General features: G+C 45.0%; 1 protein-coding gene across 1 annotated transcript in view; it reads left to right on the forward strand.

The window, feature by feature from the left end:
* Positions 1–20,035, forward strand: part of slc25a26 (solute carrier family 25 member 26) — a 95,366-nt gene that overhangs the window by 46,665 nt on the left and 28,666 nt on the right. Inside the window, exon 6 of the mRNA XM_079510037.1 lies at positions 11,154–11,198. Coding sequence (XP_079366163.1) covers positions 11,154–11,198 — 45 coding nt within the window. The remainder of the gene's footprint in view (positions 1–11,153; positions 11,199–20,035) is intronic.

Consider the following 20,035-nt stretch of genomic DNA (forward strand, 5'->3'; position numbering starts at 1 on the left):
TAATCAGCCCTTCTTCCACGGTGTGTGTGGCATAGCTTAGGAGGCAGGCAATCATACTACAACTCCCATTGGCTTAGGCAGTGTGTGTGGCTGCCAATCAGGACTAGGCATTCAGTATGACTAGGTGGTGACTATGACTAGGTCGTGTACATTTCATGAGCTTTCATTAGTCAGGTTTCACCTGACAAAGAAAGAAAAGGCTTGCAAGGTGAGAATGTGGAGACGAGTCATGAATTGACTGCAGGGCAATGTTTGGTTTGAAATGTGATCGTATTCCGAGCTGCACTGTGATAGTACGGTAAAGTCAAACTATTTGTGTTGTGTGCAATCAGCAATGTCACAAAGCGTCTTGCCTTGCAATGCGATCCGTACCAAATGACACTTAGAGCATTCCACTAGCTTTCTGGGCACGGACACTGTGACTGACAGGGAGTTTGGTAGCAGTGTTGAAGGTGTCTCTAAAATATGTAGGCTATTTGATCCTGTGAGGTGCGTTCTCGATACCCACTACTGCTAGCTATTGCAACATCATCTCATGTAGCGTTGTACCGACACGATGCTGAGGTACAAACTGCTACCAAGCCTCATGTTGATCAAAGGTAAGTTGATCAAAGAGATATTGTCTAAAAACTCACCGTGCTCATTTAATGGAACAAAGATGGTCTTTATGTAAAGTTGCCTTTTGGAAGGCTACACACACGCACGCACGCACGCACACACACTCACACATGCACGAGAGTGTGTACCATGTGCCAAACTGAGACAATCCACTGAAACGGTTCATCTGTAGAAATGGCCGACTGTCTGTATGAAAAATGTCTTTTGGAGCATATCCATAGTCATAATGCAAGGACATATCTAACACTTGATCTAAATAAAAAGTACCTAAAAGTAATGTTGACTTCAGAAAATTCAAATCAAGTACAGTATTATTATTTATTGTCTTTGTAAGTGGGGGAACAGTTAATGGCATTTTCTCTTTGAGCCTTCTCTTTGGATTGTAATGTTAAAGAAAGTCAGATGTATTTTGTCCCTAAACCATTGAGTGATTCAAAGTCGTGCGTCAACCGTCAACATTTTTGAAACCTTCATTGCTAAATTGGAAATTAGAGAAAACAGAATAGACACTATACTCCGGCCAACCATATAGGGTTCAACCCATTAAAACCAGGAAAGCATGAGTCTCATCTTAGATCTACAAGCTCACAGTGCATCACTTCGTGCCGTGCTGCGAGCTTGTACATCTGCTATTTTTGAAACATCTTTCAGTGTGAACTACTGATTTAGAAAGCTGATGTAGAATCGGCCTCGGGTCTTGATGGGTGTCTGTCTGTCTGTCTGTCTGTCTGTCTGTCTGTCTGTCTGTCTGTCTCCCCCCTCCATTCTCATGATGCACTCATCAGTATGCAGAGGCTGCAGTGTGACCTATTAAAAGTCATTTGTCTAATTGCAGCCAACTGGCTTGGTTGCAGTCAGGCTGAATGTGAATATATTTTGACATGTGTTTTTCCTGCCCTCCGCCGAGCGCCTAAGGACCTGTGACAGCCTGTAGCCTCTGCGAATACTAATACGCTTTAACACTGAGGCAGTTGGCACTCTCTCTCTCTCACACACACACACACACACACACGCACGCGCGCACACAAGCGAGGACTCGGTGTCCTCAAACACTGTCAGCGGAATGACACAGCAGACAGGATCTACATATTTGTATGATAAAGTACCTGACAGCCACAGCAAGTGGCACTGTCTGTCACTATTGATTATTCTCAGTCGCACGCACACAGATTCGTTTTCCAAACTTTCCGAGAGGTCTTAACATTTCATTCCATTTTCTCTTTACCCCAAACACCCCTAACTTAATCCTATGGAACTTCAGTAAAAGTCTAATTGGGGACGCCACCAATTCTTGTCCCCCCCATGCAGCTTCACAATATATCCCTGACCCAGCTAGGCAACATCTGGGGACAATTTTGTTGAGTGCTTTTGCACACACACACACACACACACACACACACACACACACACACACACACACACACACACACCATTGCAGACACAGACAAAGTGAACACATAGCAGTTTGAACACAGTCGTCATGTGTTTCCCAGCAGAGGAATCCGTTCCCTGGAGATGGGCTGGATGACACAGATGTTTGTGGGCCTGCGAGCAGATGCTGCTGCTGATCCGCACTGGAACGGAGAGAAGTCCCTTTCTGACCGCGCCGTTGCCAAAACCGCAACCTGTCATAATTTGTTTTCACACAAAAGGGCTTGAATACGGTCCTGATCTTTAGCTTTCTGCCTTCCCCCCCAACCTTGTTTAACAAGGAAAGGCAGTCGATCGTAGTTTGAATGATGTTTTATTTTATTTCATTTGAACGTGTGGCTTATAAAGCCAAGACATTGGGATAGAGGGATAGAATCACAACAGCGGAGCGTAGAACACGTTGACTTGAAAGCTGGTAGAAGGGGATAAGAGCCATTGTTGCCATGTCTGCTTATTATAAGCTACTTTGGGCTTGTTGTTCTTTGATGTTGCCTGCAAGTATTGGTAGTTTTGGGCGGTTTTGCCGTGTGCCAGGGACCCCCATGCAAGATTTGTGTTGTTAAAATGTTCCAAAAAACATTTCACAGTATTTTACATTTGTCAAGATTTAATTTTAATTTTGAAATAGCATCTCTACAAGTTCACATCCCATCGCACCGCTATATGCTCTGTGAGCTTGTAGATCTGCTATTTCCATGTAGCCGATGATGATGCAAGGATAGTCTGTTCTTTTGGGCTTCTTTTCATAGGCCTTGTTTGTTTCTCTCACAAAATCCGGCAACTCTGGTTGTAGCGAGAGAGGAGCTGCATGGTACTAACGTAGGAGCAGATGGAGGCGTCGCTGGACACAAGATGGATGTTTGGCAGCCATATGTCGAAACAAGCACCTGGTCCTGAGATTCTTTGGACTGGGTCAGATGGAATGTTCCCGCTCTGGCTTCAAGGAAAACGCATATGAAAGCAAGAATGGCGGGCCCTAAATTAAGTTGCATTCCAGTGCGCCGGGACGGCTCCAGCGAAAACAAAAGAGTTGTTTACATCCTTTAAAACTGGACACAATGCTGCTTGGCATGAAATCTAGGAGTCTGGTGACACGAAATGGGATCGACAAAGCATTGTACTAGCTGCAGTAAATGACATCAGAAGGAGGAATGATGGAGTGGAGATTGTGTGTGTCGGCCATAGATGAGGGGAAAAAGGGGATTGCACCTTGCATGCTTTTCCCGTTAGCCGTAGATCACTTAACAAATCCAATATGTCTTATGTCTTGATTTTTGCCAAGCCATGTGTATTGTCAATTCCCTGTTTGACAGGAATGGAACTGATCTCCTACATCACTGTTTCTTGTGTCTTTGGAGTATGTCTTTGACAGTCCGTGTTTTCTAACCTCAACAATGTGTTAATGCGTGGAGCATGTTTATGGTGCTGGTCTTATTGCCGTTTGCCATGACTTTGCGGCCTGCCCGCCCGCGCAGCCATTGGACGTGCACTCTTCCAGTGGTGGCTGGGGTCGAGCGAGTGAACAGGCTAGCAAAGCGCTTGGCAGGCAGCGGAAAACCCCAGTCAATTTCAATGGACATAAACATCAGCCCGCCGGCTTTTAAAGGCATATAGCGTGCTTAGCTTTTATTTTTTTTGCCAGCACATCGTTTTCCCCTTCTCCCTCGGATTCCAAAAATCATAAGCAAGGAGTTTGAAAAGGTGTGACGGATGTCAAGTCAAGTTTGTTAGTCAAATACACACAAAAAAGTAGCTCACTAATCACCGCATGGCAATGAAATGCTTATTCCACAAGTCCGGCGTACTATCAAAATATAAATAAAGCATGTAACTGGAATGAAAGTAAACCTATAAAGAAACATGAGTGGGATGGGATGGCGAAGGTGTGGATCCCGTGTCCAAGTCGTTCCTCTGCTCTGGTCACATCTCCATTGGACTTGCAGGCTCAGCCGGTCCGTGTGTTTGTTTGTACAGCGCTGTGTCCTGTTGGTGTGGGCAGGCCGCTTGGTCCAGCGCCATGCACGCCCCTCTCCTACCATCATGCTCGTTGGCTTTTATAGAGGCCTGTCTGTTTGTCTGGGTTAGGGTTAACAACATGAAGAACGCAGCTTGACTGACCATGACACACACACAAACACACACGTTTTCTATTATATGTACTTGTGAGGACACAACATTTTAGCGATTTTATAAATGCCATTCTTGCCATTTTTCGCCGTAAGCCTAGAACGAAAAATAGCAGAACGTGTTGTGAGCTTGTAGATCGGCAATTATTTCAGTGCTTGACATTCGATGCCATGCAACTGTGTATACACCATGTTACGCTTAATTCCAGACCCTAAACCTAACCTCTAAATCTAATCCTATTCCCAACATGAATCTTTTACTAATTGTAATCTCTAAAAATCTTTTCTGAACGTGAAACAACAATTGTCCTTGTGTGGACCAGGAAAATGGTCCTCACAACGGGCTATTTCTCATATTCCACTATACTTGCGACATTTGGTCCTCACAAGTATTGTAATACGCGCACGCACGCACACACGCACACACACACACACACACACGCACACACAGAGAGAGAGGCTTTACGACGCTGAACAGGCCATGCTAGCAGGCGTTATACGATGCTGGGGGGGTTCCAGTCAGAGTCAGCAGTTAGCACTGTGTGTATGTGCTTTTTATACTGCCTGGCTGCGCTGCACGCTAGTCTAGCGTAGCATTGCCCTGCTGGCTGCCTGCTCTGCGTGGCGTGGCGTGGCGCGGCCGTACGCTAGCCTAGCATAACATAACATAGCCCAACGCTGCATGTGCCGGTGCCCTGCAGGTATGCGGCATGACCTTTCAGAACTGTGGGATATGAAAATGGGCACAGCAGCACTCGAACAAAGGCAGAGGAAGAGACCAAGAGAGAAAGGGAATGTTAGTAATCTCTCTTTCCATACTATTGTTTGGTTAGGCTAAGCTTTCTGAGCTGCGATAGCATGGTGGTGTGTGTGTGTGTGTGTGTGTGTGTGTGTGTATATATATATATATATATATATATATATATATATAGTATCCACATTTATGACAGTCAGTGACTCTATTGTACATTTATAATCATACATAGAATGTATTTCTGCTTCTGTCCCTATCATAATTTTCTCTTTCTGTCTCTCATACGCATACATGCACTCACGAATCCACAGTGACACACACACACACACACACACACGCACACAGCTGCAACCTGTCACATGTGTCAGTCGATGGTTGACCTGACACATGCATAACGTGTGTGTGCGTGCATGTGCACCTCTGTGTGTGTGCGCGTGTTTGTCTCTGGGTGTGCGTGCGCGCCCTCAGGCCCTCTCATAACTATAAATGGCTTATCGATATAAATCTGACCACATGCAGCACTCAGACCCTCCATCTCTAACACACACACACACACACACACACAGACACACACACACACACACACACACACACACACACACACACACACACACACACACACACACGTTGTGTTGCCAGGGGTTGTCAGACCAGGCCATACATCACTGGAGGATCAGTGTTCCCAGAAGAACCTCTGCAGAACCCATCTCTCTGACTCTCTCTCTCTCTCTCTGTCCCAGTGTCTCTCTCTCGCTCTCCCCCCCGGCCCCTCGCCCCAACCCCCTCCAGCCCCCCCCCCCCCCACCCCTCTCTCCTGTGTCTGGAAAGCAGCTGACTTCACGAGGCTGCTAATAAAAGACAGGTGTCTTTTTATTCCTATTGAAAAGTCAAAGTGTCCTCTGTGTGCAGCTGGAAAACAGAGCAGGACTCGCTGCTGCTCATCGTATAACACTCACTGCTTTAACGGAGCTGAATCCCAGACCTGCGTCAAATGCGTGTTTTTTTCTTTTAAAAGATCTTTCCCAAGCAGTGGGGCGGGGATCGCTTGCTTCTGTCGGCGTGCGTACCGTACCGTACCGTACCATAGGCCAGATGGGCAGAGTTTCCACTTGGAACTCTTCTGCCAGTTCCAAGTACTCCGATCTGTCAAGCAATGGTTACGTGTTTGTCTGGAGTTTTTCATCTGCTTTCATTTGATTTTCAGCAGAACGCATCTAATTACATAGCATTTTGCGGTATTTATTAAGTGTTGATTACTTGCACGAATTGTTTTTTAAATGCTTTTTACAGGTGTGTGTCGGAGCTGAAAATTACTTTCTGGCCTTGATAGCTCATACATCCAAACAGAAAAGTCCAATATGATTGCATTAAACGACGTTAAACAACGTTAAACTCACTTTGCCACTAACTTTGCCACTCGATTTGCCATTCACTTTATGCATGCGCATACCCTCTATACCCATAAGATTCGTATCGGTCGATACCTAGTACTGATCTGATATCGGTGTATAATTTAGAAATAATGTAGGACAATAGTTCTCAAAGTGGGGTCTAGGGACTCTCAGGGTTCTTTGAAGGGTTTCCAAATGGACCCTTACAGGGTCTGTAACTCTTGAGAGTGTACAAATGGAATCCATTTGGAATCCATTTGTACACTCAGAGTTATGCTGGTCCTTGAAATTAACCCATTTTGACCTGAGATCAGATTCTAAAAATATCTTCTACATCCTGACAGTTTTCTGAAAAAGCTATGTTTCTATGTCAGTCGTTCTTCGATTTTTTTCAAAAATAGCAGACCTACAAGCTCGTAGCGCGCCACTCGGTGGCGCGCTATGAGCTTGTAGATCTGCTATTTTTCAATAGCTAAAGCATAACATAATGCTAACACCAAAAGGGGTTCCCGCCCCAAAATGGTTTAAATAGTTTTAGAACCACGTATCTAGGAACAAAATTCCACGAGGCCTTTTGGTGGAGGGGTCAGAATACAATTTGGACTTAAAACTGTTTTTCGTCTGTAGTACTCAATTGTGCAGCTACTATACTAACTACATTACAAGTAAAACTAATCATGTAAATACATAGTACATTAACGTTGCGTTCACACAGGCAGACGCAAATACGCAGTCGACCCTTCATTGTCAATGGAAGCCAGCGACATGACGATGCAAAGACGCAGTCTTGCATCTTTGTGTCTGCCTGTGTGAACGCACCATTCAGAGTATAAAACATCAACTGAAGCATTCAAAATATGACTGTAAATTAAATAGCATAAATGACGTGGTATCGTAATGGCATAGTAGACTGCCACACTTACGATACCGATATCAGCGTTTTAGGCAGTATGAGGCAGCCTTTCCCCGATACTCGTATCGTAACAACGTTGATCTGTGTGCTTAACAATGGCGATTTGGCACAGGTGGGCGCCATTGCAGTTCGTCCTTGAGTGTCCTGACCTCGACTCCCACTTTGAAAACCTGTGGATTAGACAATTTGGTACATTTTCAATTCTCTGTATGCATGTTCTACACTATGTGTCTGGCCTACGCATATCTTACAGTATATTTGGGCAAATTTTTCATGACGTGTGGAACTCCATACTTGGGCAGAATTGGATGGGACATACAGTACATACATACATACATACATGCATACATACATACATTGTACATATAATATACATACTGTATGCGAGACGTCATACATGCATACATAAGGGACATCATACTTTAGTTGCGAACGCAGTGATTGCGAACGCAGTGAGCACTAACTATAGAAGCTGGCCTAAACTGTCTGTCTGTGTGTGTCACGCTGTAACACCAACGGCCCGCCACCAGAGGGCGCAGCTGTAACACACACAAAAAAAACACACACACACAAAACTTAACTTAAAAAAAAACGTAACTTAAAAAAAACTTAAAAAGAAAAAAAAAACACACGCACACACACATACACACACACACACACTAAAAAACGTAACTAAAAAAAAATCTTTAAAAAAATCTTTAAAAAAATCTTTAAAAAGTACGTAATTTATTCTAATTGTTGTAATTGCAATTTACGAGCTGCATTCGCTTCGCGCGTCTTACTTGTATGTACATACTGAATAAATAAAGAAAATATGAAAAACATTGCAGTAATCGAAAACATAATTTACTGCAGAGAGCAATATGCAATACAGCAGTGCAATAACAACTACATCAGGCCATAAAATATGTTGACATCTGTGGGCACAGAAGACCGTGACTAAAGGACCATGCGAGTGAAACACAAGACTTTTGCAATGAGTTTAGTATTTACTATAATAATATAATGTGCACAGTTTGCATTAGTTTCAATCACAAACATGATGGTCAGAGTCCGGTTATTTCTCTAGTCCAGATGAGGTGTTGAGCGAGGTGAAGTCACGTCGTTAGTCAGAATTAGTACCATTAAGAGGTAATTATTCGGCGTAAACACAGTGAGTGTATTGTCTTTGTGCCAGACTGAGTCACATCCAGATTAGTCCTGCTGGTGTAAATGTGTGCTAATAAGAACAGCAGTTCCAGCAGTCGGACGACATGGATGGTTGAATGGTAAATGGTGCATTTATATAGCACCTTTATCCAAGGCGCTTTACATACAGATTGCATTACATTACATTCACCCATCCATACACCGATGCCGGAGGAAACCATGCAAGGCACCAACCAGCACATCAGGAGCAATAAGGGGTTCAGAGTCTTGCTCAAGGACACTTCGACACCAACTCTGCGGGGGAGCCCGGTGGCACGGTGGCACAGTTGGTAGTGCTGTCGCCTCACAGCTAGAAGGTCCTGGGTTCGATTCCCGCTCGGGACGCTGTGGGTGCTGGCGGTGTCTTTCCTCCTCCGCGTCATCAGTGCCCATACCCGAGGCAGGGTTGGCGAAAGGGCCTTTCTGTGTGGAGTTTGCATGTTCTCCCTGTGTCCCCTAGGGTAGGTACCCTCACAAAAAGACATGCAGTAATCCTGGTCTCTAAACTGCCTCCCCCTGGCCAGCCGGGGCGCCTGATGGAGGGGAAAGGAACTGGTTGGAATAACGTGTTCCTTCCACGCGCTACGTCCAGCCAGGGAAACTCCCCCCTGTCAGGTGTAAAGGAGCAACTTGGACACTCAGGCATGAAGGAAGCATGAGTTCAAGTCCGTTGCTCTCCCCATGTCCCCCATATATGGGGACTAGGTTGGCGGAGGGTGTGTAGAGCCCAGGATCACATTAGATAATTGACACAGGGGTGAAAAATGGGTTACAAAATCGTGGGATAAAAATTATATATATAAAAAAAAAAAACTCTGGGGGAGCCCGGGTTTGAACTGAGAACCTTGCGGTTCCCATCCGGCCACTCTACCCCTGAGCCACCGCCGCCCGTTGAGTGCTGCTGCTGGTTGTGACACTTTCTTACTACTTTTCCGTGTGTTCTCCCTTCCTTTTCCCTTTCTTTATGTCCATTCCTACCACACAAGATGAAAGCTTTGGGTTATGGGTGCAGTGGGGTCAGGGGACCGCCAGGGAGGGTCCTTGGGGTGGTTCCAGAGGGTCCCCAGCATAAATTAGCGTCTCAAGCATTTTAACCACTTTAACCATAGCGTGTCACCTTGTGCCGTGCTGTGAGCTTGTACGTCTGCGTCTTTTGAAACTCTTCTTTGGAGGATTTTGAATAATTTTGAATCGCAGCCAAATACACATCAATTTCCTAAACCTTTACAACTTGAGATCCAAAAAGTACACAAATACATTAGGATTTAGCACTTAAGCCCTATTTTATACTGAAAATAACCAAGATCACAGAGTTGCGTTTTAGCTCTGATATTTCTAAGAGTTTTTCAAACTGTATGGAGAATTTATTAAAAAAGAAATCTGATATTTTTTTTGTATCATTCCTGAACATTGTTGATTTTTGTATTTTTGTACCCACGACACGTGTCGCGACACATAGTGACAGTGGAACCACTGCATCTCTCTGTGTTTGAGAGACAGAGGGGCCTGTGTGTGTGTGTGTGGTCCGTATGTGTCATCTGTTCCCTGCTTTGGCAGTGCCATCTATTTCCTCTCTCTGTGTGTGTGTGTGTGTGTGTGTGTGTGTGTGTGTGTGTGTGTGTGTGTGTGTGTGTGTGTGTGTGTGTGTGTGTGTGTGTGTGTGTGTGTGTGTGTGTGTGTGTGTGTGTGTGTGTGTGTGTGTGTGTGTGTGTGTGTGTGTGTGCGCGCGCCCACCCCTCCCATCATTTTTTTAATTCTCCATCCATCAGTTTAACCTCACACATCAGCCCTGTATATTCAGAATCTGAGATTAATTCAATAATACTCTATTAATTAATGTGTGTGTGCAGTATGTGAAAACATATTGAGGGGGGTTGGGAACTTGGGATCCGGAAATCATAGGAACCGGGGAACCGTTTCCAGAACCAGGTTTTATCACACTGTCAGAGCTGGTGGTATGTGTGGATTTCACGTCTGCTTTACAAATACAATCCCGGCGGTTCTCAAAGGTTTTAATTTCAAGGACCACCATACTGTAACTCTGTTCCACTCTCAGAGTTACAGACCTGTTAGGGTCCAAGGACCACCATACTGTAACTCTGTTCCACTCTCAGAGTTACAGACCTGTTAGGGTCCATTTAGGGAATCACTCTCAGAGTTACAGACCTGTTAGGGTCCAAGGACCACCATACTGTAACTCTGTTCCACTCTCAGAGTTACAGACCTGTTAGGGTCCATTTAGGGAATCATTAAGGACCACCATACTGTAACTCTGTTCCACTCTCAGAGTTACAGACCTGTTAGGGTCCATTTAGGGAATCATTAAGGAACCACAATCGTTAAATTCCTAAAGGATCCCAACCTTAACCCATTTAGGCCTGATCTCGAAATTAAAAACAAATCTTCTAAATCCTCCAGTTTTCTGAAATAAATATTTTCACAATTTTTCAAAAATAGCAGACCTACAAGCTCGTAGCGCGCCACTCGGTGGTGCGCTATGAGCTTGTAGATCTGCTATTTTTCAATAGCTAAATTATAACAGAATGTTTAAAACACCAAAAGGGGTTCCCGCCCCCTTGAGCTATGTATACACACACAGTTGAAATGTGAAATGATCTCCTAACTACTATCTGTAATATATATAAATACTGATATTAAATGATGTTCTAACTACTATCTGTGATATTTATAAATCCTGAACTCACTGTCCTTTCTTTGTATCTCTTCCACAGATCCCTTTCTCACTTGTGCAGTTCCCACTTTGGGAATATTTAAAGGTATGTGTATAATTTTAATCATCCTTCTATAAATGCCCGCTGTGTGTGCGTGCGTGCGTGTGTGCACGCACTGTGCTCATTTGTTATTTTTTTGTAACACAGTTCTTATACCACACAATATTAAACAAGTCTATGATATTTCAGAATGGGGGAAGAAAAGCGTGACCCAGGTAGAATGCATACATTACACCAGGGGTTCTCAACCCGTGGGTCGCGACCCCTCGGGGGGTCGCCACATTATTTTGGGGGGTCCCCAAATAAATTAAAAAAAAAAAAAAAAAAAATTTCTTTTTTTTTTATGCAACTGAATGGCTGTAAAATGGAAATGAAGAGTTTACATATAGTACACATAGTACATGCATACAACTTCCCTAATGATTATATCTGGTTTCAGTATTTATTTATGGTGTATTGTCTCTATTATTAAGGTTATTGTAGCAGTCAATTTATATTGGGGGTCGGGAGGGGGCGGGGCGGGGGTCCCGAGACGTTGCCAAAGCATTTTCGGGGGTCCCCGGCCAAAAACGTTGAGAACCCCTGCATTACACCACACTTCAGTGCTCTATCCCTGTATGAACCATCCGACTGAGGATGGGTACAATGGGTATTGCATACTTGGAGGGGCATGCTTTCGTAATGGGCATCATTAGCTATTTACCAGTATTTCCTGTATTTATGTTTATGAGCAAATCAGCTTGCTCGGTATTGCCAGGGTTATTGTCAACTGACAACGTTTTGCGAAAGCATCACATTGATCAGCATGTCGCGATTTCAGTGCCTAGTGTAGGCCTGGTTATACTGGTAAATGGTAAATGGTGCATTTATATAGTGCCTTTATCCAAGGCGCTTTACATAGATTGTGTATTACATTCACCCATTCACACACACATTCACACACACATTCACACACACATTCATACACTGATGACGGCAGAAATCAGGAGCAATTGGGGGTTCAGTGTCTTGCTCAAGGACACTTCGACACTAACTCTGGGGGAGCCCGGGTTCGAACTAGCAACCTTGCGGTTACCATCCAGCCACTCTACCCCTGAGCCGCCACTGCATGCGTGAAATTGCTTCACTCTCTCTCTCGCTCTCTCTCTACTGTTCGAGGTCTCTCTGCCTCCCTGTCTTTCCTTCAGCGGCATTTCTGCACACCCGCCACAACTTAAACTTAATGTAGTGGATATAATGTACATAGTACATACCAAGATATCTTCTTCATCTCATTTTATTCTTTTCTCATGATTTATATTGTACAGTGTCACCCGCCCCGCACCAGAGCAGTCCTTTACAGTAATTAGCCCCTGTGACAACCAGGTAGTAAAGTTGTAATAGTGTGCTTATGCTGTGACACATTTACAGCAGCTTCGAAGCCCCATTCCCTCATAGCAGCGCAGCGATGGAACAGAAATTACAACCCCGCTCCAACTTTAATGGGTCGTCACGGCGACCATCAATGTGAGCCACAGTTTGTCACGATCTTTGAGCGTAGCCAAGAACCCCCCCCCCCCCCCCCCCCCCTCTGAAACCATCTGAAACCCCCCCCCCCCCCACACACACACACACACACACACACACACACACACCCCAATCGCTCTGTCTTTTACTTGGTCATTCTCTCTCTCTCTCTCTCTCTCTCTCTCCTTCCTCTCTCTCTCTCTCTCTCTCTCTCTCTCCTTCCTCTCTCTCTCTCTCTCTCTCTCTCTTTCTCTCTCTCTCCTTCCTTTAGTATCTGCTTCCTTTCCTTCTCTCTCTCTCTTCTTCTCTGTCTCTCTCTCTCTTCTTCTCTGTCTCTCTCTCTCTCTCTATATCTGTCTCTCTCTCTGTCTCTCTCTCTCTCTCTCTCTCTCTCTCTCTCTCTCTCTCTCTCTCTCTCTCTGTCTCTCTCTCTCTCTCTCTGTCTCTCTCTCTCTGTCTCTCTGTCTCTCTCTCTCTGTCTCTCTCTCTGTCTCTGTCTCTGTCTCTCTCTGTCTCTCTCTCTCTCTCTCTCTCTCACCGTGGTGGTGTAGAGCCTCGTGGACACATTAAAAGCCGCTCCTCTTTGAAAAGGCGGCGTTTCGCGAGGCGGTGACATCATGTCTCTGAGGCGGGCAGTCAAACATTCCGTCAATGCTAGACGGACCCTAACAGGCGAGAGCTGTAGTGGACGCTGTGTGTGTGTGTGTGTGTGTGTGTGTGTGTGTGTGTGTGTGTGTGTGTGTGTGTGTGTGTGTGTGTGTGTGTGTGTGTGTGTGTGTGTGTGTGTGTGTGTGTGTGTGTGTGTGTGTGTGTGTGTGTGTGTGTGTGTGTGTGTGTGTGTGTGTGTGTGTGTGTGTGTGTGAACTCTTCAGTCCTCTCTCTCTTCCCTGTGTCAGAGAGTTGTACGTAGTCATTCACCACAAGTGTCTCTTTGTCCCTCCGGAGTCAAAGACCCCCCCCCCCTCTCTCTGTCCACCATCTGGACACAGCCGTTAGTGAAGGACTTCACTCCACTGTCCTCTCCCACTACCCAATTCTCCTCTTCCTCTCCTCCTTTTTCTGTTAAAGGTATATTCAGTGATTTCACTTAATTCAAATATCACTTATTTTTTCTTATTTTTTGGATAATCCTCCCTACTATAAAGTGCGCTGACCATATAAGGAGTTCCTCCCTGTCCCCAGTTAACCCCTGGAGTAAAAAAACCCTAGTTTCGGTTTGGGCTTTGGGTGGCAAAGCCTTCATCCAATCAGGATGAGAGGGGCCTTCCTCCAATCATGATCGAGTGGGGCGGGCCTTGGTGCACGTGCTGTTGGTCTGTTGTACTTCCCCCACTGTAGAGCGTGTGCATGTGCACATCTTGTTACCGGGTGGACCGGGTTTTTTTTCCCAAATCACCCAAATCACTGAATGCTCCTTTAAATGGTGCTATAATATATAAATATAACGCTTTTATCCAAAACGCTTCATGTAGGTTTTGCATTACATTCACCCAGACATTCGTACACCGATGGCGGAGGAAACCATGCGAGGCACCACCAACCTGCACGTCGGGAGCAGTGTCTTGCTCAAGGACACTTCGACACTAACTCTGGGGGAGCTGGGATCGAACTGGGAACCTCACACGATTCCCATCCGGCTGTTCGACCGGCCACTCTGCACCTGAGCCTCTGACGGCCCTGTTCTAACCCACTCTCTCTCTCTCTCTCTCTCTCTCTCTCTCTCTCTCTCTCTCTCTCTCTCTCCTGTCTTTCCTCCCCCCCCTGTATCCATGGGCTGTGCCCTGCACTGCTCCCCAGATATACACACTCTAAGGGCCCTATTATGCATGTCTTAAGTACCAGGTCTTATTACTTAACTTAAGACCTGGAGGCGTGATCAATGCCATTTGGCTATTCTGAGTGGCCAAACAGCATTGACCACGCCTCCAGGTCTTAAGTTAAGTCATAAGACCTGGTACTTAAGACACGCATAATAGGGCCCTAAATCCATGGTCCCTCTTGTCTGAAGCCGGCATGGGTTAAAGTTCTCAGTCGCCACGACTGAGACCGAGAGAGTAGCAGCATGTCTTCTGAGAGTAGCCTAGATCTCAATGAGTCTGCGACGCATTGACAGCTTGTAGGTTGAAGCCCATTTCAATGAGTCTGCGACGCATTGACAGCTTGTAGGTCAAAGCCCATTTCTCCACCTGGTTGTGGCTGTATGCAGAACAGCAGGAACAACGTCATACTTTCACACATTGATTTAATTGTGCAGGAAAACGGCACTAGTGTGGAGGTCTCTCCTTTAACACCGATGCACAAATCAAGCGTTTGGACATAATTTCTCAGTCGTGTGACATTTTATTTAGCTTTAATCCACGTTCTGGATAGCTAACGAGCCGTTTATTGGGGGGCGGGGGAGGGGGGGGTGGGGTAGTACTGGCAGAGGGAGTTGTCCTGTCCTCTCTCCTCTGGAGGGTTTCTATGACCATACTATTAAAACCATCTGAAAGTCTGAGTCGCTGCCATGATGAATGAGAACAACACCATCCAGGCAGGAACCAAGCCAGGGTTGGAACACATCCATGTGAGTGTGTGGCATTCTTACACCCTGGGATCGACATCTGCTCTGTGCTCTAACGTGACTAAGTACATGTACTCAAGTACAATTTTAACCCATTTAGGACTGACCTCGAAATAAAAAAAAATCTTCTAAATCCTCCAGTTTTCTGAAATATATATCTTCACGTTTTTTTCAAAAATAGCAGACCTACAAGCTGGCGCGCTATGAGCTTGTAGATCTGCTATTTTTCAATAGTTAAAACACCAAAAGGGGTTCCCGTACAGAATGGATTAAGGTATATTTAGTGTGGTTGCCTGTAGGCGAGCAGACTGTTGTTATTGCACTCCATCGCCGTTTAAAAAAAGTTTAAATCGTGCAATAACTTGCTATTCTCCCCTCTGGTTGGCCAGCGATTCTGAACTCTTGAGTGGGACCACCCTGGGCAAGACCTATACGCTGTAAAGACTATCATTTTGTTTGGGCTGAAGTTGCGGGATTTTAGCGGAAGTATCGCCCCCAAGGAAATTACGTTGATGCTTTACAAATCAGTTTATACATTCTCCGCGAATGAAACAAGTGTTGTGATTGGTCGGGAAAATATCGTATCCGGGGGAAATACGACTGACGGATGTTCCGGAGGATACATCCGCCGATAGCTTCTCTGCCTTACGTTGTGACCAGGCTTTTCTTTTAGCTTCTCTGCCTTACGTTGTGACCAGGCTTTTCTTTTAGCTTCTCTGCCTTACGTTGTGACCAGGCTTTTCTTTTAGCTTCTCTGCCTTACGTTGTGACCAGGCTTTTCTTTTAGCTTCTCTGCCTTACGTTGTGACCAGGCTTTTCTTTTGGCTTCTCTGCCTTACGTTGTGACCAGGCTTTTCTTTTAGCTTCTCTGCCTTACGTTGTGACCAGGCTTTTCTTTTAGCTTCTCTGCCTTACGTTGTGACCAGGCTTTTCTTTTGGCTTCTCTGCCTTACGTTGTGACCAGGCTTTTCTTTTAGCTTCTCTGCCTTACGTTGTGACCAGGCTTTTCTTTTAGCTTCTCTGCCTTACGTTGTGACCAGGCTTTTCTTTTAGCTTCTCTGCCTTACGTTGTGACCAGGCTTTTCTTTTAGCTTCTCTGCCTTACGTTGTGACCAGGCTTTTCTTTTAGCTTCTCTGCCTTACGTTGTGACCAGGCTTTTCTTTTAGCTTCTCTGCCTTACGTTGTGACCAGGCTTTTCTTTTAGCTTCTCTGCCTTACGTTGTGACCAGGCTTTTCTTTTAGCTTCTCTGCCTTACGTTGTGACCAGGCTTTTCTTTTAGCTTCTCTGCCTTACGTTGTGAACAGGCTTTTCTTTTAGCTTCTCTGCCTTACGTTGTGACCAGGCTTTTCTTTTAGCTTTTCTGCCTTACGTTGTGACCAGGCTTTTCTTTTAGCTTCTCTGCCTTACGTTGTGACCAGGCTTTTCTTTTAGCTTCTCTGCCTTACGTTGTGAACAGGCTTTTCTTTTAGCTTCTCTGCCTTACGTTGTGACCAGGCTTTTCTTTTAGCTTCTCTGCCTTACGTTGTGACCAGGCTTTTCTTTTAGCTTCTCTGCCTTACGTTGTGACCAGGCTTTTCTTTTAGCTTCTCTGCCTTACGTTGTGACCAGGCTTTTCTTTTAGCTTCTCTGCCTTACGTTGTGAACAGGCTTTTCTTTTAGCTTCTCTGCCTTACGTTGTGACCAGGCTTTTCTTTTAGCTTCTCTGCCTTACGTTGTGACCAGGCTTTTCTTTTAGCTTCTCTGCCTTACGTTGTGACCAGGCTTTTCTTTTAGCTTCTCTGCCTTACGTTGTGACCAGGCTTTTCTTTTAGCTTCTCTGCCTTACGTTGTGACCAGGCTTTTCTTTTAGCTTCTCTGCCTTACGTTGTGACCAGGCTTTTCTTTTAGTTTCTCTGCCTTACGTTGTGACCAGGCTTTTCTTTTCGCAGATAAGTAAGCCTGGGACCGAGGCTAGAGTGGTGCGCTTTGCCCTCATCTGATTGGACAGTATATGGTGACATACCCAACCAAGTGAAACTCTTGTCACACTTTTGCCTGTAATAGTGCAGTGGTTTTCAACCTTTTTCATATCAAGGTCCATTATTTATTCAGCATTTGAGCCACGGGACCACCATGTGATGACATTTAGCCTCTCAGACCCAAAACTTATATTTTGGGTCTATCCGACAATATAAGAATATATTGTCGGATAAGATTTTGTCCACAATTCCATGCTGTAATAATGTTGGTACCATTAAGATTAACGGCAAATCACATTAATTCTTCTACATTCTCTAATTGTGTAGACTTCTAACAATAGTTTTTGTTTAACAATATTTTAACTCTTGAGATTTGTAAAATGAAACCAAATTTCACTTTTACACTCTCAAGAGTTAAAGATCTATAAGGTTCCATTTGGTTACTCTCCATCACTTAGCTGGGGACCACCTGGAACCCACTCAAGGACCACTGGTGGTCCCCGGACCACTGGTTGAAATCCACTGTAGCCCATTTAGGCCTGACGTCGAAATAAATAAAGTCTTCTGAAAGAATATATATTCAAAGATTTGTGCCACATTTTCACGATTTAAAAAAAATAGCAGATCTACAAGCTCGTAGCGCGCCACTCGGTGGCGCGCTATGAGCTTGTAGATCTGCTATTTTTCAATAGCTAAATAATGCTTAGTTAAAACACAAACGGGTTCCCGTCCAGAATGGGATAGAGATGGGCAATCACACTCTCAACGCTGCAGGAGTGCATCCTTCTAGTTTTACTTTCCTGCGGGAGTATTTCTTAATTTTCAATAATTTTCCCTCTACTCCACTACATCTGACATCTCAATGGCAAATATTGTACGTTTACTTCAAAACATCCATCAACCACTTCAGGGGGGGGGGGGGATTATTATTATTATACATTTTACATATTTGAAACCTGTGAAATGGGAACTTTCACTTAAGTAAGTTTTAAACGACTACCATTACTACTTTTACATTGCAGTATCGATACTTTTATTTAAGTAAAGTAAATGTGAGTAGTTTTACCACCTCTGCATCTGCTCTGTAGGACAGCAATGTGCTGCTCTGCCCTCTTCCTTTCTGTTTCATACGGAGCCAACACAGCTGTCTGGGGGCTCGCTGGCGGGGGTGGGGTGGGGGTGGGGGGGGGGGGGGGGGGGGGGGGGGGGTGCAGTAGTGTCTGTACATTCAGCTCAACAAACCTGACAAACGGCTCTCTATCGGTTGATCGAAAGGTTCCAAGACCGTCTAATGACCGAATCCTAGGTCGCAACTCAAGGTTTTTGCTTTGTTTGACGGCGTGTTAAGCAAATTATTTTGCTTCCGGAACGAAACGGAACGGCCCGGACAGGGGGCGGGGTCGGGGATTATGATTTCACTCCCATGAATCCGACAGTCCGTCCTTCCGTTAGTTCGTCTGACTGACTGTGAGCAGCTAATCTCGGGCAGCGCTGGACCAGTCTGTGTTGAAATAACCTCCTCCGTTTTCGGGCGTTTTAAGTTGAGATAAGTTTACTTACTTTTACATGGACGCGTGAGAACAGTATAGATAACTGGCACAGAGAGTTTAGTCACTGTCGTGTGCGTCAAAAACTGTTCTGTGACCACCCCAAACGCACCGTGACCTCACTGACCCAACTCGCTTTGGCTTAGCTCCCGTCGTACTTTGCGCCCCCTCGCTTGCATCATCGTTTTCATTTATTTTGGCAGGTACCGCCATCCAGGTGCACAAACTGCCTCTGATGTCAAAGGTCAAATGTGTTCAAAGGTCACAGAGTTTGTTTAGTCATGTTGTTTTTATACTTAGCGTTATTTTGAGGGATCTCCCAGCATGCCGTTGTTTATTTTTTTAAATTGTCTCCTTCGGTTGGAAACCTCATATGTCCTGTTCAAATTTCAAATAAAAAAAATGGCAAAGTAGCGGAACTACAATCTCAAATCACTTCGCACTCTTTCGAGCTTGTAGATCTGCTACTTTTGATGTGGCACTGTATTGTGATCAACTAGGGCAATCATTTACGAACAAACACAAAGTTAGAATATGGATAAGAGCTTTCTGCCTGACAGCAACACAATCTATTTGCAATGTGTCCACAGTCTGTGTCCACAGTCCTTTCTGCCATGTGCATGCATGCTAAAGAACCACTTCTCTTTCCAGCACCACGCATTACGTTTCAGCGCTCTCTGGTTTTAGGCGCCCTGGCCATGTACGCCTCGACTAGGAAATAGTGAACCTTTTGGAGAGGACATTGAATCCACCTTTGTCGAGTGCGTGTATACGAAGTTACGAACACAATTGGCCCGTGTTCCGGGGAGGGGAGTATAAAGCCGGGGGCGGGGGCAGGGTGATAATTGTTGCTGCATGTAGGCCTACATGCCGTGGCGGCGCCACCTGTCAGCTGGGTGGGAGGAGTAGGACATCCTCCCGGTGGGGGCTCCTCGCTGGCAGGTGAGTCGGTAGGATACAACAGCAGTGACAAAGCACAGACATGTGTGTAGGAGGAAGTCATTGGAGTACTAGAAAAAGAAAAGGGGAAAAAAAAGTAAAATAAAACTTTTGGAGAGGAGCACCGCTCATCAATGTCGCTGATTTTGACCAACCAGCAGTGGTGGAAAGTAACTAAGTACATTTACTCATCAAGTATACTGTACTCCAGTACAATTTTGAGGTACCGGTACTTTGTCTTTACTGGAGTCATGAATAAAAGTGTCTCCTGTGTTATCTGTTTGTGTGTGAATATGGGTACATGTGTTTGTTGTATAATGTATATTAAACCTGTACAGGGATCTGTCAGATCATCAGTGTAAGTGTA

This window comes from Electrona antarctica (genome assembly GCF_951216825.1).
Source record: "Electrona antarctica genome assembly, chromosome: 9".
In the NCBI taxonomy this organism is placed as follows: Eukaryota; Metazoa; Chordata; class Actinopteri; order Myctophiformes; family Myctophidae; genus Electrona; species Electrona antarctica.